Below are 17,802 nucleotides of genomic sequence, written 5' to 3'. Positions count from 1 at the left end.
ATCGGATTGAAAATTGGAACATTAATAATTTTAAATAAATAAAAAAGAAAAAAGATACAGCGTATAAACATTAGTATTAATTAAATAAAGAAAAAATAAAATAGGTTCGGATATTTTTTGCCCAAGCGGGGGTATTTTCGTCATAGTAGGAGTGGACCCGTGTCAGACCCCTGACACGGGATGAAGAGATGGAAAAAATTATATAATTTTTGTCTTCTTGTTGATGCCCACTAGGCATTTTCTAGCAAAACCCTTAATGAAAATAGAGAGTTGTGGGTTTGCCATTGTTGAAAATAGAGTGTTGTGAAATAAGTAAAGCAGCAGCAGCTAGGGGAATGACTTCGGTGTCCCCGATCATTTTGGGGACACCGTAACTTTTGGCATAACAAAATCATTATGAGTATAACCAAAACCCATTATGAACATAACCAAAATCATTATGAGCATAACAGAACCATAACAAGGCATAACTTGTTAGTTATGCCTTAGTTGGGTTTGGTTATGCCTTGGTTGGTTTTTTGGATATTCCTTAGTTATGTCTTGTTTGGGTTTTGTTATGCTTATAATAGGTTTTAGTTATGCTCATAATGATTAAATTATGCCAAAAATTACGGTGTTTCCAAAATGACCGGGGACACCATAGCATCATCCAACAGCTAGACCCCTGATCATAGCCTTTTCTTCATTCTTAATTGGGAATGACTTCGGTGTCTCCGGTCATTTTAGGAACACCGTAACTTTTGGCATAACAAAATCATTATGAGTATAACCAAAACCTATTATGAGCATAACCAAAACCATTATGAGGATAACACAACCATAACAAAGCATAACTTATTTGTTATGCCTTGATTGGGTTTGGTTATGCCTTGGTTGATTTTTTAGATATTCCTTGGTTATACCTTATTTGGGTTCGGTTATGCTTATAATGGGTTTTAGTTATGCTCATAATGATGAAGTTATGCCAAAAATTACGATGTCCCCAAGATGACCGGGGACACCATAGCATCATCCTAATTAATTACCTTCGTGTCAGTGACGGACGCATGATTCTTGATGTGGGAGGGACCGAATCACATATATTCGTAAATTAACAACAAAATATCGTCCTCATATAACATAATACAATTTTGAAGGGACCTTTATTCATAATTTTTACGTACAAAATCTAAAATATAGCAGAAATATTGCGACAATTGGGGGATTTACAAGGATCCGGGCCTCTGCTTGCACCCCTATGTCCACCTCTGCTTCATGTCATAATCACATTTCATGGCATTGTCATGAAACAACATGCATGACATCATCATGGTAAGGTCTGAAGTATATAAACGCGCATATGTTACTGCTTGTTCTTTCTCTGTGTGTTTATGCATGTGTGTGTGTGTGAGAGAGAGAGAGAGAGAGAGAGAGAGAGAGAGAGCCATGCTTCAGTCATATACATGTTCATTCGTCCCCCATGTGAAATCCTCTCTCCAAAATCAAGGTGTAGTTTCCCTAACTAATTTCATCCCATCTTTTCATTAATGATTTTGTTCTAATTTTGTTGTACTAATTTCTTCAGGAATTTCTGGTTCTTACCAATTTCCATATATAAGTTCTACAAGGAGTTTGTAACTTTGAGTTGTCTGGTTAGAACAAACGTTTCACTTTTCTGTGAATTCATACTTTAGTGGTTCTAACCGCTAACGGTACCAAAAATTTAAAGCGCAGTACTCGTGGCAGTACTCGTGTTATGCACAGAAAGAATGAACAAATATTGTGTTATGTTTAATACTCCAATACTTATTCCTTAGTAATTTACAATTTAATATTATACGTCAAACCTTTCATAAGAGAGGTTTTTTGACCTTTTTTTTTTGTGTTCGCTTTTGTATTTTTATCTCAATGATCCTTCTTCTAGCCAGTTGCACAGTAATTTTAGTACTACCTTCGTCCGTGTTTGTTTGTTCACTTCCAATATTTCACACCCCTTAAAAAAAATTGCACATATCTTTTAATACAAATCTCTAAAAATATATAATATGGATCTTATTTGATAAATCTCAATTAATTATATTATACGAATTTTTCAAAAATTATGAAATCTATTGTAAATTGAAAGATATAAATAATTTAAGACATAACACGTACAGATGCCGAAAATGGACCAACAGATATGGAGGAAGATAGTACTCCTGAATTCAATATTGGCTACTCCTAATTTCAATCATTTTCCCTTTTTGTGTTGACCTTCTTTTTGTTCTTCTTAATTAATCTCCACCCCTTTTAATGTCTTCTCAACAAGAGTCGACTCAATGTATTGAATTACTAACTCAACAACGGTCAGACTCAATGTATTGATTTAGTATATATCCATAACACTAACTACTTCTTCTTCTTTTTTATCTTTGTTTAGTTTGTGAAATTATGGTCAATTAACTTTCTTTAAAGAAAGTTACTTTCATGTTGTAAGTTCTTCTATGAAATTTTTTGTTGACTCGATCATGAACAAGTAATTTTCAATTCAAACATGTCGTATGATTCTATTGATAGGGATGAAACAAGAAGAATATCTCTCTGCAGAAGATCATGTCATAGTTGAACGTCTAATATATTAGCCCAAACAAATTAAAGCCTACACTCCTAACGATAAAAAATTGAGGAAAAAAATTAAGAAAGAAAACAAACTATCGATGTCAGTATTGTGTTTTGTCTTCCCTCTCAATAACGGTCAACTCAATGTTCATTGCTTATGTACAGTATTAATGTATTGATTTAATATCCACATTAATTACATTTTTTTTCCTTTGTTTAGTTTGTGAGAAAATATTCAAGAAAGTTAAACCATGTCGTAAGTTCTATGAAAATTTTTGTTGGCCGTAACACTCAAGATTTTTCGAAGCGAATTCTTGTTGACTTGAACAATTAATTTTCAATTCGATTAAAGATTCCAACAAAAGATCATGTCATATGATTCTATCAATAGAGACGAAATAAGAAGAATGTCTCTCAACAATTAATGGACGTACTTTCTTAAATGCAATTCGATTTTTTCTTTAGGATGTCAAATGATTTTCATCTCCCCATCTTTGGGGACACGCCAACGTCCCTCTCCTTCCTCAGGCTCTCTGCTTCTGTTCAAGCCACCCAACCCTCAGGAGAGGCATTCTCTTGGTATAGAAGGTCTCGTGTCCCTCCTGACTTTAGCAGACCTCCCGCGGAGCCATGTCTCCCGCGCAGGTGTCACGCTGATACCCTATGTGGGGCGATGTCTACATAGGTTTTACCGTTGTGCCACGTGTTTAATAGTACTGTTTTGCCTCAAAATGCGAAACTCGTAATCCTATATATATTTTTATATTTTGGTCACACTATGCATACAAAAATATGAGATCATGTGTATAAATTGTTGGTCAACAGAACTATTCAAATCAACGAAATTAGTAATTTTCTGATATCCTCCTACTATAAAATGTATATCGGTCTTGCTATTGTCAGACCACTGGGCTGACGATAAACACGCTAAAAGACAAGGAAAACACTTATTTCTGTGCACTTTTTACACCATTTAATATACATTTACACACTCACTATTGTCAGCCCATTGGGCTGATTTTAGAATTTTCCAATGTCTATATAGGACAATGATACACCCACCGCCCACCGCACGTTCGCCGGTCCCACTCCGGCCATCAGACGGTCAATCCGAACCATCCAAAAATTCTTTAAAAAAAAACCGAGTGGGCTAGCGCGAGAATAAATGGCATCCGACGTGTGTAAGTGCTCGATCCGTACTTCCAAAAATTAGATGATCCGAGCCATTAAAAATGGAAGATTGGTTCGAGCACTTACACACTTCGGATGCCGTTGATTCTCACGGAAGCCCACTCGGTTTTTTTTTTTAGAATTTTTGAACTGTTCGGATCGACCGTCCAGTAGCCGGAGTGGGCTCGGCGAACATGCAGTGGGCGGAGCGGTGGTTGGTAGGCGGTGGGTGTATCATTTTCACTATAAAATTTTGAAGCCACCACAGTAAGTGGGCCAGTGGCAACAGCTGGACCGCTTGAACCATTGTTTATTCAGAAAGTCTACGGCCACCGAAGGCAAAATGTGGTGGCCGGCCACCGCACGCTGTAACAGCCCACTCCGGGCCCCGCACGGATGATCCGAGCCGTTCAATAATTTTTTTTTAAAAAACCAAGTGGGTCATAAGGGAAATCAACTCAATCCGATATGTGTAGGTTCTCGGATCAAGCTTTTCATCTTTGAAAAATCGGAAAACCAATCTTTCCATTTTTTCCGATTTTCCAAAAACGAGAAGCTTGATCCGAGCATCTACACATATCGGATCAAGCTGATTTCCCACCCAACCCACTTGGTTTTGTTTTTTTAAATTATTGAACGGATCGGATTGTCCGTGCAGGGCCCGGAGTGGACCCCAAATGACATGCGGTGGCCGGCCACAGCATTGCCAGCCACCGCATTTTACCTGCTGTGGCTGTAGTCTTTCTGTTATTTATTCTTAATCTATAATCACCTTTGAATATTACATCATCCTTAATCCTTTTGATCTTCATCGTACTATTCTCTTTGAGAATCTTTGATCACCTTTCATGCATGTGACAGCGTTATGGTAAGATCTGTTATGCATAAATTCGCATATATATGAGATACACTTATTCGCGGAACCACTCTAAACAGGCTGTTTACAGAGGCGCGCGATCTCGGCCATCCATTTCGATTTTGGACGGTCCGAATTTAAATGAAACTCTTTCGGAGAAGAGTTAAAGTACTCTTTTCCGGAATAGTTTCATTAACATCTGGACCGTCCAAAACACTCTTGGACGGTCGCGATTCACCTCCGTAAACAAACTATTCACGGAACCCTATGTTAAAAAGGATTTTCTCCACATATATGTGTTACTTCTTGTTCTCTCTCTGTTTGTTTAATTGTGTGTGAGAGAGAGAACCATGCTTCAGTCATATACATGTTCATTCGTCCCCCACGTGAAATCCTCTCTCCAAAATCAAGGTGTAGTTTCCCTAACTAATTTCATCCCTTGTTTATATATTTTTCTCATTCAAGAATTCTTAGAGCCTTCGGTTGGGTATTTTGGTTTTAGATTTGTAATCATTTTCTTCTATAAATCCAAATTCAAAATACCTAAAACGAACAAGGTCTTAGTTTCTTCTAAGCAACTAAACACAGAAAGAGGAAAATTTTGTGTTATGTTTAGCAATATTTATTCCGCAGTATATACCCGTATAAGAGAGGCAGTTTTCAAGTTTCTTTTCGCCTTTTACATTTAACTTAAGCGTATAGTATAAAGTGCAAAAAAAAAAAAAAAGGGGTGAAAAAGCATTCAAGTGAAGAGCTTAATTCTTTCTATTTTGTAAATGCACTTGGTTATTGTGTGGGGTAACTTAAATATTAGTCCTCATTTATATTATGCTAGTATTTAAGTATTCATCGCAGTTACTTTTTTTACTTATCTTTTCATTCCAAAAAAAAAAAAACCTAAATTATCATTTCTCTCACCTAATCTTTTGAGTATTTTCTCTCTCCTAATCTTCGTTCTCCCATATAATATCTCCAAAAATACAAGTCCTAAATCTGTAAAAATCATTCCAAGAAACAACCTTCGTCACCAAACACTTTATCACCGGATTCTTCAACACAATCGGATCGGAAAAGAAATTGCGAGTTAATGCTCTTTCTTCTAGCAAGAAAACAAAGGAGGAGTGATTCTAGAAATCACAAAAAAGAACTCTTAATTGTCACTGAAAACTTTTACTAGTTACACACTTTTGGTGATAACTCTGTGACACATATTTTTTTTTTTTTGTCAATAAACACTTTAGTGACGAGTTTTTTTTAATTCCAATTATATCCTCTAAAAGGCCAAACTTGGCCATTAAGAAAACGGCGAAATTCCAATTATATCCTCTAAAAGGCCAAACTTGGCCATTAAGAAAACGGCGACTGCCCTATTCGGCAAATCGTGGCCCGGTTGGACGCCTGTAAATACCACCCTCCTGCTATCTCTCTCGGCACCTCCTCCTTCTCTGAACCTCCATCAATCACCACCACCTCCTACCGCCACCTTACCCGTGCACCACCACCTCTCTGCATCTCCAACGAGTCACCCCCATTTCCGCCGCACCACCCCACCTTCGGTTCACCACCGAACCGCCACCACCTCTCTCGGTAGCCACCTCCTCTCCCCACCACCGAACTCCTCCACCTCCTCCGGCCTGTACCCACCACCACCCCGCCCTCCGTGGCCCGCCGTTTAAGCCGTGGGTGTGTACACAGTGGGCGCACCATTTGTTTCGGTGTACGCCGCCACAGCGAGCCCCGACGGACCACCGTCGGACGCTGCCTTGAATTTTCGGAACCACCACAGCGATCTACGGACACTGTACAACACTTACCCGAGCTTAGAATCGCATTTGAGGTAGTTTTCGGGAAACCCGAAACCTCAGTCTGCATTTTAATGGAGTTGGGACTAAAACTTAATTTTGGATGAGATGATGACTTGTTCTTAAAATTCTTAATTACTGTTTAGCCCTATTTTTTATTAATATTTAGCCCGGTCTGTGATAGAAAGTCGGTGGTGAGGCCTGAAAATGATTTTTGTTCGTAAATTGATTGATTACTGTGAGAAATTGATGGATTAAAGTTATGATGTGATTCGATATTATTGAATTTCAAGATCAGGAAATAAGGTCATTTGTTAATATATATATTGTCAATTATCTATTTTTTTTTAAAGAACCCCAAAGAAGGGGAATTAGTGAAAGGTATTAATAAATTTTTTTTTTTAGGTGTGAGAATGAAATGATACGATTTTTTTTGAAACTTATAGCGAAATATATAATTTCTGGATATTATATATTAATGATAACAAGCGATCAACGTATTAAGTATTATTTTGTAAATATTTAAATAAGAATTAGATTTATGAGTATTATTTGAAACCCATAAAAAATGTAAATTTTTAGAAAATATTAATATTTTACAGTATCAATAAGTTTATTTTCTACTAATGATTTTACCTTATTGTTTTTTAACAACTTGGTTATTAATATTATAATTGCCTTATTTTTCTTCTATAATCAAACTTGTAAAACTTGCTAGTTGTTTCCATATAAGACTAAGGGCAACGGTTCATTCATAAAAAGTTGTGTGATTGCATTACGTACTTATTAATTGTTTTAATTATTATTGATTAATTGTATCTTGCGCCAATACTTGATTTGAATGTTAGATTGGACTCTAGAGACATGGGGTGATACGCAAATAGAATTCACATAGACGATACTAAGTTAATAGATAAATGGTAAAGTGTTGAAGTTGTGAGATTGTGGATTATGATTTGGCCATGGCTAAGGGTGACCTGCGGGGTTCGGTGATGTTATTGTGGTGACCCTAACGTATGGTACGCCATAAGAAGTTCCAAAGGGTAATCGTGCCCTTGCAAGGCCAGCAAGGGGGGATTATCCTATGACACGGTCATAGTTAGTGGCTTAGGAATGGTAGCGACCCTAACGTATAGTGCACCATGTGAAGTTCCAAAAGGTAATCGTGCCCTTGCAGGCCAGCAAGAGGGGGATTGTCCAATGACACAGTCATAGTTAATATCTTAGAAATGGTGGTGACCCTAATATATGGTACGCCATGGGAAGTTCCAAAGGGTAATCGTGCCCCCTGCTATGATTATAAATGAATTCATGCGAAGTACATAACTTAGATGAACTCGTTTAGGATCCCGTGTGCAGGACAAGCAATGGGGGATTTTCCATGACACAGTCATAGTTAATAGTATGAGAGGAAAGGATCTTGTGGAGAAGATCTTAGATTTCACTTAGGTTAATGGATAATAACAAACCAGTTTATGTGTAAAATCTCTGCTTGACTTCTTTGATTCAATATTATCTTGTTACCTGCTAGCTGTAAAGTAGGAGGGGTATTTGGATTGGATTATTCTATTAGGTGATTTATCACTCACGGATACGTTTGTATCCTGGCAAATCGTTTGCTTCGGTGATCAATTTGCCAGAACATGCAGGATTCTACAGTGGAGTAGTTGCTTCGGCTGGGCCTACGTTGTTTGGAACCCGTGACAAAACTAGAGTCGCTCTAGAGTTGTTTTCGTTGAATAAAATTCATGTGCATAGATTTTTTTGTATTCTTCTAGATTGTAATTTTTGTATAAGAACAAATAGGGGCTTAATAGTTTGCGAAATTCAACATATTTTATGAATAATGCGCCCGAAATTCTTTGAAAAAGCGGGGCGTTACAATTTCATTGCCTCTTAAAATTGAATTTCTCCGGATAAAATGATGGGAAAAAGTAATCAATTTTGGTTGTTAGAATTTTGAGATAAAAATGCTTTATAGGTTTGCATATTTTTTCGTCTTTAGTCAATTTTTTAACGATTTAACGAACTTTTTGACTTTTCAAATAAGTACGTTATATACATTCAAAAAGTAAAAAACATGTGGAAATTTTGATTAAAAAAATCACTAAAGACGAAAAAAAACACAGATGATGAAACAGTCAAAAAATTTAGAGAGAATATTTTTGAGATGGGAACAAAGCAAAATGGCCCCCAAGATCCTTTCTTTCATTTCTCAACCTTTCTAGTATTTTCTAAATAATTTAATGTTCTTTTACCTTTTGAAAAGTAAATACTCCAATACAATTCGTAATGGATACCAAAGAGAAGGGACCCGTAAAATTCGTAATTTTTTCGGGGCCTAAAGCGGCCATACCTCGAGCTTCAACCTAGGGCCCGTAAGAAAAACCAGTCCCAAACCTGACCCATTGCTACTGCTACATTCAAATGAGCGGTTGTCGTAGAAGATATGTGCGCATGCAATTGAATTTGAAACTGCAAGCAGAGAATCCGCTGATAGATAAGTACAAAAACATGGATTATTAGCCAAGTGTGAGAATTCATTGGCAAGTGCCAATTTGAACACCAAAGCAATGCCTACCTGCCGCCATGCATGTACGTATTCACAAACATCTTAATTGCGTTTCTGTGTGTGTGTGTGTGTAAGAGAGAGAGAGAGAGAGAGAGAGAGAGAGAGAGAGAGAGAGATGCTTCAACCATGTTCATTCGTCCTCCCTCTGAAATCCTGTGTCCAAGATAAAGGTGTGTTTTTTCCCGAAAAATTTTCCTTTTATCAGTTATTCTCAATTGTTATTTTATTTATATGGTTACATGGGAAGAACTTAATGTTGCAGACTCAACACTCCATGGCCTATGCCATTCGAGTCGTGTACGGGCACAACCTCTAATGGTACCCTATACAATGTCGAATTTTTTTATTTTTTTATTTGGAGAAAGGCAAATTTTATAAAGGGACCAAGTCCAAAAAAAAACTCAAGGATTGCCTTGAGAAGGAATACAACCAAGCCAACTAGGTACATCGCGGATATGAAAAAGCCCTAGCTAAACCAGACTAACAAAAGAATTACAGGAAAAACTGCATTAGGAATCCCCCAATCGCGGCAAACTCTGAGATTATCGGGGCATTTGATCTCATGTTTCCAGGAGCTGGTACAACTCTTTGCATCATCCAAAATCAGTTTTTTCCACAATAGCAGAGTCATGTCCCGAATGTAGAAAAATTCGGATAGTTTCTTGACTTCCAAAGATGGTAAATAGACGCTGCTAAACCGAGTTTAAACAATGTATTCCTGATAGAACCTCCCTCGCTGTGTAGAGATCCCCACAGAATTTAGCTGGAAGGCTGCCACAGCATGCTCTAACCCATAACCAAACGGAAGAAGAGAAAGGACAGTCAAAAAAACAAATGGGAATGAGATTCCACTTCCCCACGGCACAACACACAATTACTGTCGTTTATAATCCCCCAATTATGCAACCCATCCTTGGTAGATAGCCTCCCAATTAAGAACAGCCAGCCACAAAATGAAGGACCGCCTTGGGACATGCTTTTTGTACCATAGCATGGGCCACCAACCAACTTCAGGGGCTTTGGATCGCAACACTTCCCAGGCTGACTTAGTAGAATACCAACCAGTAGTATATAGTCAGAGTCCAGAAAACTGTATCTTCTCTTCCTTCATGGGGAAACAAGTCAGGAGCAGTTTTATCCATGATTTCTTTGACAATAACATTTCTGTTCCTAGGCCATCTGTTGAAATCAGCACATGGGCTGCTGAAGTGTGGCTCCAATTCTCTCATTGGTCAAAGATGGCAGCCTTGGCAGCCTTTGTAGACTTCAAAAGATTTGCCTAAATCTTGAAAATCCCAGGCATGGGATTGCAGTAAATGAGCCTCTCGTGGCTCATGAATAGGGCTCCAGGTTTTGGCTATAAATTGGAGTCCTCTGCTTGGGGTTTGTATCTCTCTTGAGTGAGAGACCAGAGAGGAGAGTGAGGTAGTGTAGAGAGAGTAGAGCAGCGTGAGAGCTCCTCCTTCGGGAGGGAGCCGAGCTCATCCTAGGAGGCTCTGTCAAAAAGAGAATGATAGAGCATCTGAAAATCAGAGAGAGTTTGAGAGCAGCATATGTATGCATTTGTATCAGTCTATGAGTGAGTGTGAGTTTGAGTGATTTTGTAATCCTCCTCTTCCTCTATAATAGAAATTCGTCGGCCCTCTCCCGTGGACGTACCCGATTTTGGGGAACCACGTAAATCTTTGTCTCTGTGTTTGTGTGTGTGTTTGTGTTCTGATTTTTCTGGTTTGATCCTTAGTTTCCGCAACACCATCTCCATCCCCCATTATGGACTATAGAGCTGACCTTTGCACTAAGGGATCCTCCTAAATTAAAGGCCATCCTATCCCATACTTAAGGTACAGAGGGCCAAGGGAATGCCAATTATCTAACCATAGGAAATGTTGTAACTCTAGAATTACAGGAAAACCAAAATTTCGGTATAAGAGCAAGTCAGCCGATGAGCCATTATGCTGCCAAAGTCATGGTTTGGTAGATTCTTTGATAACATTCAAGTTCACCCATCATTAACTTTTGCTGCGTGCTGAATTTGGCACCAACTTTGGCTTGCCGAATCCCCCGCATTCTCTGAGCCAACTGATTTGCATTGAAAAGTGGTATGAGTTTAATGCAATAGTCAGCACTACGCCAAATGGAATCAAACCAAACTAGTGCAGTAGCATTGTAATTTTTTGACTTTTTGACACTAGAGCAAACCAAGAAATGGTTACAGGCTTACAGCAAAGTCATTTTGGCACCATCGGGTGGACTTGCTCTAAGTACTTTTGGCCATTGGTGATAGTCTGGTTTGTAGTCTTGTCTATTTTGAGTAAGCTATCAATCTTGTTGTCTTCTATCTTTTTTGAACTCCCATGGCTGCCGTTTAGTGATCCTTCGATTGTTGTAGCAGGTTCTGTTACACAAATTCAACTCCCAGTGAGGCAGATACAAAACATTACATATAGCCACAGCTTGAAGAAGCGTTTCAGATGCCGTTGCTTCAGATTTTTAACTCATTTACATGTAAATGTCACGAGTAGTGAGATTAAAGCAAGCAGAAAGTCGTTGGAAAGCTTCATCTCAGGAGATGAGTATCCATCAACAACACCGAAGGACGATCATCCGGGATCAAATCAAAGTGATATATGCAAGAACTTGAACGCCTTCTACCAATTTTCTCGTCCACACACTGTTATTGGCACTGTGAGTATGTTCTGTCAAAGTTGCTGGGAGAAAAACAACAGGTTAAGTTTGGATGGCTGTAATCTACAGTTGATGAGATTCTGTACCCAGGAGTTAATATTTTCATTTTGGTGTTTCAAAATATCTCATTTATCAGAAACTTTTTTGCGAATTTATTAGAACCCACCATTTCTGGATCGAACTGGTATCTGCTTCTTGATTCCAATCCGTTCTGAACGTTGGAATTATGGAATCTTGAACCAATTTCTCATTCCCAGATTACTGTCATCCGAACTAAACCGTGGAGTAAGAAGATGTTTGCTTCAAGTTGACTTATACCATTGTACCCGCATTGTTTGATCAGCTTATAGGAATAACATCTGTCTCTCTTCTACCTTTGGAATCAACTGCTGATATTTCCGTCCAATTTTTTGTGGGACTACTGAAGGCAAGTTTTAGTAGATAAATAAGACTAGTTTCACTTGATGTGAAATTTTTGTGATCATCTTCCGTTTACATTGCAGGCATTAGTGCCGTCAGTCCTAATGAACATCTATGTGGTCGGACTTAATCAGCTGTTTGATGTTGATATAGACAAGGTAATCGAAAATTTTCTGTGCGATCAACATTTCGATTTGTTCAAATGGGCTTCACATGTTAGTAATGTTTTGCTTGCTAGTAAGCTATTGCTGTATGTTTTTAGGTGAATAAACCTCATCTTCCACTAGCTTCTGGAGAATTTTCAATGGAGTTAGGATGGGCAATTGTGTCCACATTTCTTCTAATGGTTAGTAAGTCACTAAATCCTATCCTATCCCCTAGCGGATGCATCCTTAGTTTTGAGTTTTTACTTCAATAGAATTTTGCTTGCGCCTTCATTGAGTTCGTATTTCACGGATCAGATTTTGTAGTCTGCAAGCAACCTATGAATCGATAATACAGAAAGTTTTGTAACATAAGAAATAGTGGATTGGGATTAAACCAAACCAAGCCTTAAAGTCCCAATCAATGGGGGTCAGCTGGGGAAATATAGGCCTGCATCATTGATTGTTGGATTGTCTTTTCAGAGTTTCACTTTGGGAATCATGTTTCAGTCGCCGCCATTACTCTGTGCCCTTATTGTAAGTTTTCTACTGGGAAGTGCATATTCTATTGAGGTAAATTTCACATCTTTTCTTTCCTTTAACTACTCTGAGGTGCAAAAGAGCTACCATATAAAAGAGCTATACCTTAGCTTTATTATACCACTCTTTCTTCGCTCGTATGTTGAAAACTACATTCTTTGCTTCTTAGAAAGAGTAATTAGTCTGTAAGATTCAACAAGTTGGATTTTTTCTAGCATCTTGATCCCTGCACGATGATTGTTGTCACGCCTTTTTCAAACAAAATTGACACTTGGTTGCCACATGAGTTTCAGACATTTCCTCCCTTTTCGTTCAACTAATAGTTTGCTACCTTTTTCGGCTCTGTGCTATATGATCTTAGGTGAAGTAATGCATCGACAGATAGATTTGATCCTGGGATTTGGTTTGTGACAATTTCAACTCCATCTGCCATTACTATTCAAGTTTTCAACTACATCTTTCAGTGGCTAATGCATATTTGAAAGTTTGATCCACCTTGGACTGAACAATAAAACAATTTCGGCGCTTTGGTGATATCTTTAGTATTCCTAAAATGGTTGTGCACTTTTTCAGAAAATTACAAAAAAGAGCGCTTCCCACAATCCACATACGCTTCATCTCCTAGAATGCTAGAAAAATGCACGATGAAATGGGACATGCATGTTCTCGCATAATCAAAGAACTATAGTCTTGACATAGGTCTTCCATTTGGTTGTCTAATTTTTGTGCATGGTCAGATACATTCAGGTTATTTACCAGGACCTATCAACTACATAACCTCGAGAAATTGCGTTCCTCTATATGATAAGAGTATCAATGTCTGGTCAAATTTTTTGTAGCTCCCCTTTCTCAGATGGAAAAGAAACGCATTTCTCGCTGCAACATGCATCTTGATTGTGAGGGCAGTCGTCGTTCAACTGGCCTTTTTCATTCACATCCAGGTTACTTGCTAATCACCCTTTTGTAGTAAGGAAACTTCTTTTCAAGAAACACTGGATTAACTAATAGAGGTGATAAAATATGCAGAAATATGTGCTCGGTAGACCGATAATGCTTACAAAATCATTCGCGTTTGCAGTTGCTTTCATGTGCTTGTTCTCGACTATTATTGCACTATTCAAGGTACGTCCTAGTTTATAGCATTCAGACATGTCATATGGTAAAAGCTTTCACTTTTTGACTGTGGGTATTCGACACTCTACTCTTTCTGGGAAAACAAAATGTACTACTTTTGTTTTCAGAAGAGATTGTCAAAATGATTTTCTTTATATAGAAATAATTTCTCTTTTGCGTTTGAATGGTCTGGTAACAGGACATACCAGACGTGGATGGCGATAGAGACTATGGAATTCAATCATTCAGTGTCAGACTAGGGCAAGAAAAAGTTAGCAAAACAAATCCTTTCTATTTCCTTTACCTTCGTCGCTTTAATGGTTTCCTACAAATGAGCGCAAATGGAAAATCTTGGGACTTATCAGAAATGATTCTGAACTTCAGGATTGTTCGGTGAAACTATTTCTCTCACCAAAGGTTTTGGCAACCAAATATAGCATTTCCTCACAAGTTATTTGTGGTTTTTCTAGGTATTTTGGCTTTGCATTAGCTTGCTATTGATAGGATATGGATCTGCAATGGCGATTGGAGCTTCTTCTTCCTTCTTAGCCACCAAGCTTATCACTGTACGTCATATAATTCCACCATAACCATGCAAGTTGTCCAATGTGCTGCATTTTACTGCATGCTTATACGGCCTTTTAAGGACCTCCTTAAAAAACTTGAGGCCGTAGGCCATTAGATTTTGTTCCCTGTGTGTCTTTCGTAATTGTTTGTGCAGATCGATATCATCCTGTTTTGAATAACACAAGTTGTAGCTCTTTTGAAGGGTTGTAACTTGTGTTGACGCAATTGTTTCAGGTACTAGGCCACTGTGCACTAGCTTCATCTCTTTGGCTCCGAGCTCGATCTGTTGATCTTGACAGCAAAGAATCGATAACTTCACTTTACATGTTCATATGGAAGGCAAGTGAACAACATCTTTAATGGTTAAGCAAAGAGATTTTAGTGATGAAATATAGTTGAACGAAGCCACTTTTTAGGCTGCATTTGCTTTCGATAGTATTTGCATATACATAAGCCCTTGGGCTTTGCTCCGACTTGGGATTGGTCCCTCGGGGAATAGTCAAGGTGCGCTTAAGGCTTAAGCTAACCCCGACATCCTGAGATTTCCCAAAAAAAAATATTAAACTGTCTGTCACTAGACACTTGCCCCAAGACCCTATGGAGTCCACAGGAAGCAGGGGTTGAATGGAAATCCTACTTCAATCCTCTCTAATTCCAGCATCTTAGATACGTTGTGATTAGCGAAAATCCCAATTCTTCAAGATGGGAGTTGAATACTGGTGAAGAAAAATCATGAACTTTGCCATCAGAAACGTTGTTTCTTCCTCACCGTTAATATTCCAGTTGGACCTACTGTCATGTGCCCGAAATGCAGAGGAAGATCAAAGTTGGCTTGATGGCAGGATATTAAAACATGGGCCTAGGAAAACCGATAACCTCAACAGAGATCATTTTTGCTGGATTGGCAGACAACCGCCTATAGATAGGCTAATGATCACTAATGACTTCCGTGTAAAATGACTTGAAAATTTTTTATGCTCTCAAATTTTTTGCTGCCGCAGAAATATTTATTTTTCCATTAGCTTCAAGTGTCACGAGCCAATCGCTAAGGAGTTTCCAGTGAGCAGGATGCTAATTTGGTACTCGAGTTTGATTTCGTTCTTAATCATTTTGCTTACTGTTTTGCAGCTATTCTACGCCGAATACCTTCTTATTCCTTTCATCCGTTGAGAGAGTCTGTTTCTTCGGACGCCTAAAGCTGACCCCCGATGCTCGATGTTTAGGGCTGATTTGTGTCAATTTGTTTGATGTTGATCGCAACTCGTACCGCAGTTTTGTTGGACACTGATGTTGTAATACAAAACCATCTTTTTTTGGCTTCAGTTTCTAAGGCAGGATAGGATGGCTTCAGAGTGCTAGGCCAAGAGTATTATGTGCTTTGTTTACCAGAATTAGTTGATGATATAAGACTTTTGCCGAATACCTTCTTTTTTTGGACTCGCGATTTTATTTCTTCTTCAAATTCAAATCATCCCAAAAATCATGGAGTGAAAATTTTCAATGAATCTTCACAATTTCCATAATGTAGTTTCTTATTGAATATTCAAATGAGATTTGGAGGAATATTCAAATGAGATTTGGAGGGTTTTGATATTGGTATCCAATTGAGCGAGCCAATAAACCAATGTTGATGTAAAAAGATAATGTCAAAGAGAATCCAATTCGAATGGAAGGATATGATTACTAATCATCCTTTAGAAATTTATCAAAGGATGAGGTCGCGAAGAATTACTTTTGGCCACGAAGAATTACTATTGGCCGAGAAGAATTATCCTTGACCACAAAAAATTACTAATGGCCGCGAAGAATTAATCTTGGCCGCAATTCTTGCGCGGCCAAGAGTAATTTTTAGCGGCCATGAGCAATTCTTGGCGGCCATGAGTAATTCTTTGTGGCTATAAGTAATTTTTTGAGGTCAAGAGTAATTCTTCGTAGCCAAGAGTAATTCTTCGCGACTAGAAGTAATTTTTTGTAAACTTCTAATCTCAACCATTGGTTTCAATGGTTGAGATGGAGTGTCTTTTTTGGTGTTTTTGTTTGTGTCCCCGGAACGCTCATATATAGGTGGTGTTTGGGAGCCTACTTTTTGGTTTTTCATTTTTAGCTTTTTTGCTTTTTGATTTTTTGGATTATGGTCAGAATGTATTTTGAAACTGAAGAGCGTGTTTGGTTGTCACATTTTCAACTTCTCACTTTTTGTTTTTTACATTTTGGATGTTTGGCAGCCCATTTTGAAAATGTGGTTTCTGTTTTTGGTTCTCATTATGGGCTTTTAACATTTTCCTTGTTTGGCACCAACTTTTGAAAATGGGTTTGGCCAAAATAAATTCACTGATTTTTCTTAAAGAGGGCAAAAGTGAGAAGTAGGGGGAAAGGAGTTTTTTGTATTTTCGGTTTTCCCATTTTAGGAAAAATTACCAAAATACCTTCACTAATTTTAACTGATTACCAGTTTACCCTCACTTTACTCTTACAGAAACCCTACTCACTTTGCTAATTATTTTGAATTAGAAAATAAAGAAATTCTAGACTCAAAGTTATGAGATATTTGTTGCGCAGTACTCAAAAAAATTATTTCCCAAAAAATATATTTTTACCCTATTTAAATAAATGAAAAAAAATTATTCATACATCTTTTAATACAATAATAAGAACCAAGGGCAACATGGTAAAAAACTACTCCCTCCGTCCCGATTTGTTTGTCCCTTTTTACTATTTGGGACCTCTTACAAAATTGTCTATATGTTTTAATTTATAATATTTTTTATATGCAATATGGATCTTGTTTGATAGATCTCAATTAGATCTAAAATATGATATTTTCGAAATTATGTAAAACATTATAGATTGTGAAATATAGACAATTTTTTAAAAGGCACATATGTCCAAATTGGACAAACAAACTGGGACGGAAACTCATAATTCATTTTCATCATATATCTCCCAAACACTACTCCATTTGCAAAGTAATTCTGATCATAATCCAAAAAGTCAAATAGCTAAAAAATTAAAAATGAAAAACCAAAAAGTAGGCTCATAAAAAGTAGGCTTCAAATTAGCACATAGAGGGAGAGAGAGAATCTGAAAAGTTTTGGTATTCTTCTCTCTTTTTATTTTTTTTTTGAAAAATCACTGAGACATTAATGTACAATTGTTAGGAGTAAATAAACTCATACGACAATTGTGTAATATGTGCAAAGAGTGTGAGCACTTTATTGAAAGGTGGAGAATGAGCCTAAACCATTGGATCAAAATAATCTCAACCATTGCAACAACTTATCTTTTGTAAAGTATGAATGAGCCCTACACCCTTATATTTATGTACTATAGATTGTGTCTATATGGAAAGTAAAAGAG

The 17,802-nt window shown here is 37.6% G+C and overlaps 1 protein-coding gene across 4 annotated transcripts; it reads left to right on the top strand.

The window, feature by feature from the left end:
• The first annotated feature begins 1,384 nt into the window (after positions 1-1,384).
• Positions 1,385-15,845, top strand: LOC131317768 (homogentisate geranylgeranyltransferase-like). 4 transcript variants are annotated; one of them, XM_058347383.1, is made up of 12 exons: positions 1,385-1,486; positions 11,370-11,662; positions 12,006-12,089; positions 12,166-12,240; positions 12,345-12,428; positions 12,709-12,798; positions 13,605-13,706; positions 13,792-13,887; positions 14,078-14,149; positions 14,349-14,444; positions 14,680-14,784; positions 15,574-15,844. In XM_058347383.1, exons 1-12 carry the CDS (start codon positions 1,426-1,428, stop codon positions 15,613-15,615), a joined length of 1,200 nt encoding a protein of 399 aa, XP_058203366.1. In that variant the 5' UTR covers positions 1,385-1,425; the 3' UTR covers positions 15,616-15,844. The 4 variants fall into 4 exon arrangements, with proteins under 4 accessions (XP_058203366.1, XP_058203365.1, XP_058203367.1 ...); XM_058347382.1 differs by lacking the exon at positions 1,385-1,486 and adding an exon at positions 4,912-5,014 and having other exon boundaries at positions 15,574-15,845; XM_058347384.1 differs by lacking the exon at positions 1,385-1,486 and adding an exon at positions 8,717-9,147 and having other exon boundaries at positions 11,367-11,662; positions 15,574-15,845.
• The last annotated feature ends 1,957 nt before the right edge of the window (positions 15,846-17,802 follow it).

The sequence above is a fragment of the Rhododendron vialii genome, chromosome 2a, assembly GCF_030253575.1.
Source record: "Rhododendron vialii isolate Sample 1 chromosome 2a, ASM3025357v1".
NCBI classification, from domain to species: domain Eukaryota; kingdom Viridiplantae; phylum Streptophyta; class Magnoliopsida; order Ericales; family Ericaceae; genus Rhododendron; species Rhododendron vialii.
The sequence above is the reverse complement of the archived record's forward strand: the minus strand, read 5'-3'. Positions and strand labels throughout refer to the sequence as shown.

Excerpts from the sequence above, each read along its gene's own strand:
- LOC131317768 (XM_058347382.1), top strand. The coding sequence starts at position 4,954 with ATGCTTCAGTCATATACATGTTCATTCGTCCCCCACGTGAAATCCTCT. Across the intron at positions 11,663-12,005 it reads CACACACTGTTATTGGCACT|CTTATAGGAATAACATCTGT; the intron begins GTGAGTATGTTC and ends TTGTTTGATCAG. Across the intron at positions 14,785-15,573 it reads TTTACATGTTCATATGGAAG|CTATTCTACGCCGAATACCT; the intron begins GCAAGTGAACAA and ends ACTGTTTTGCAG.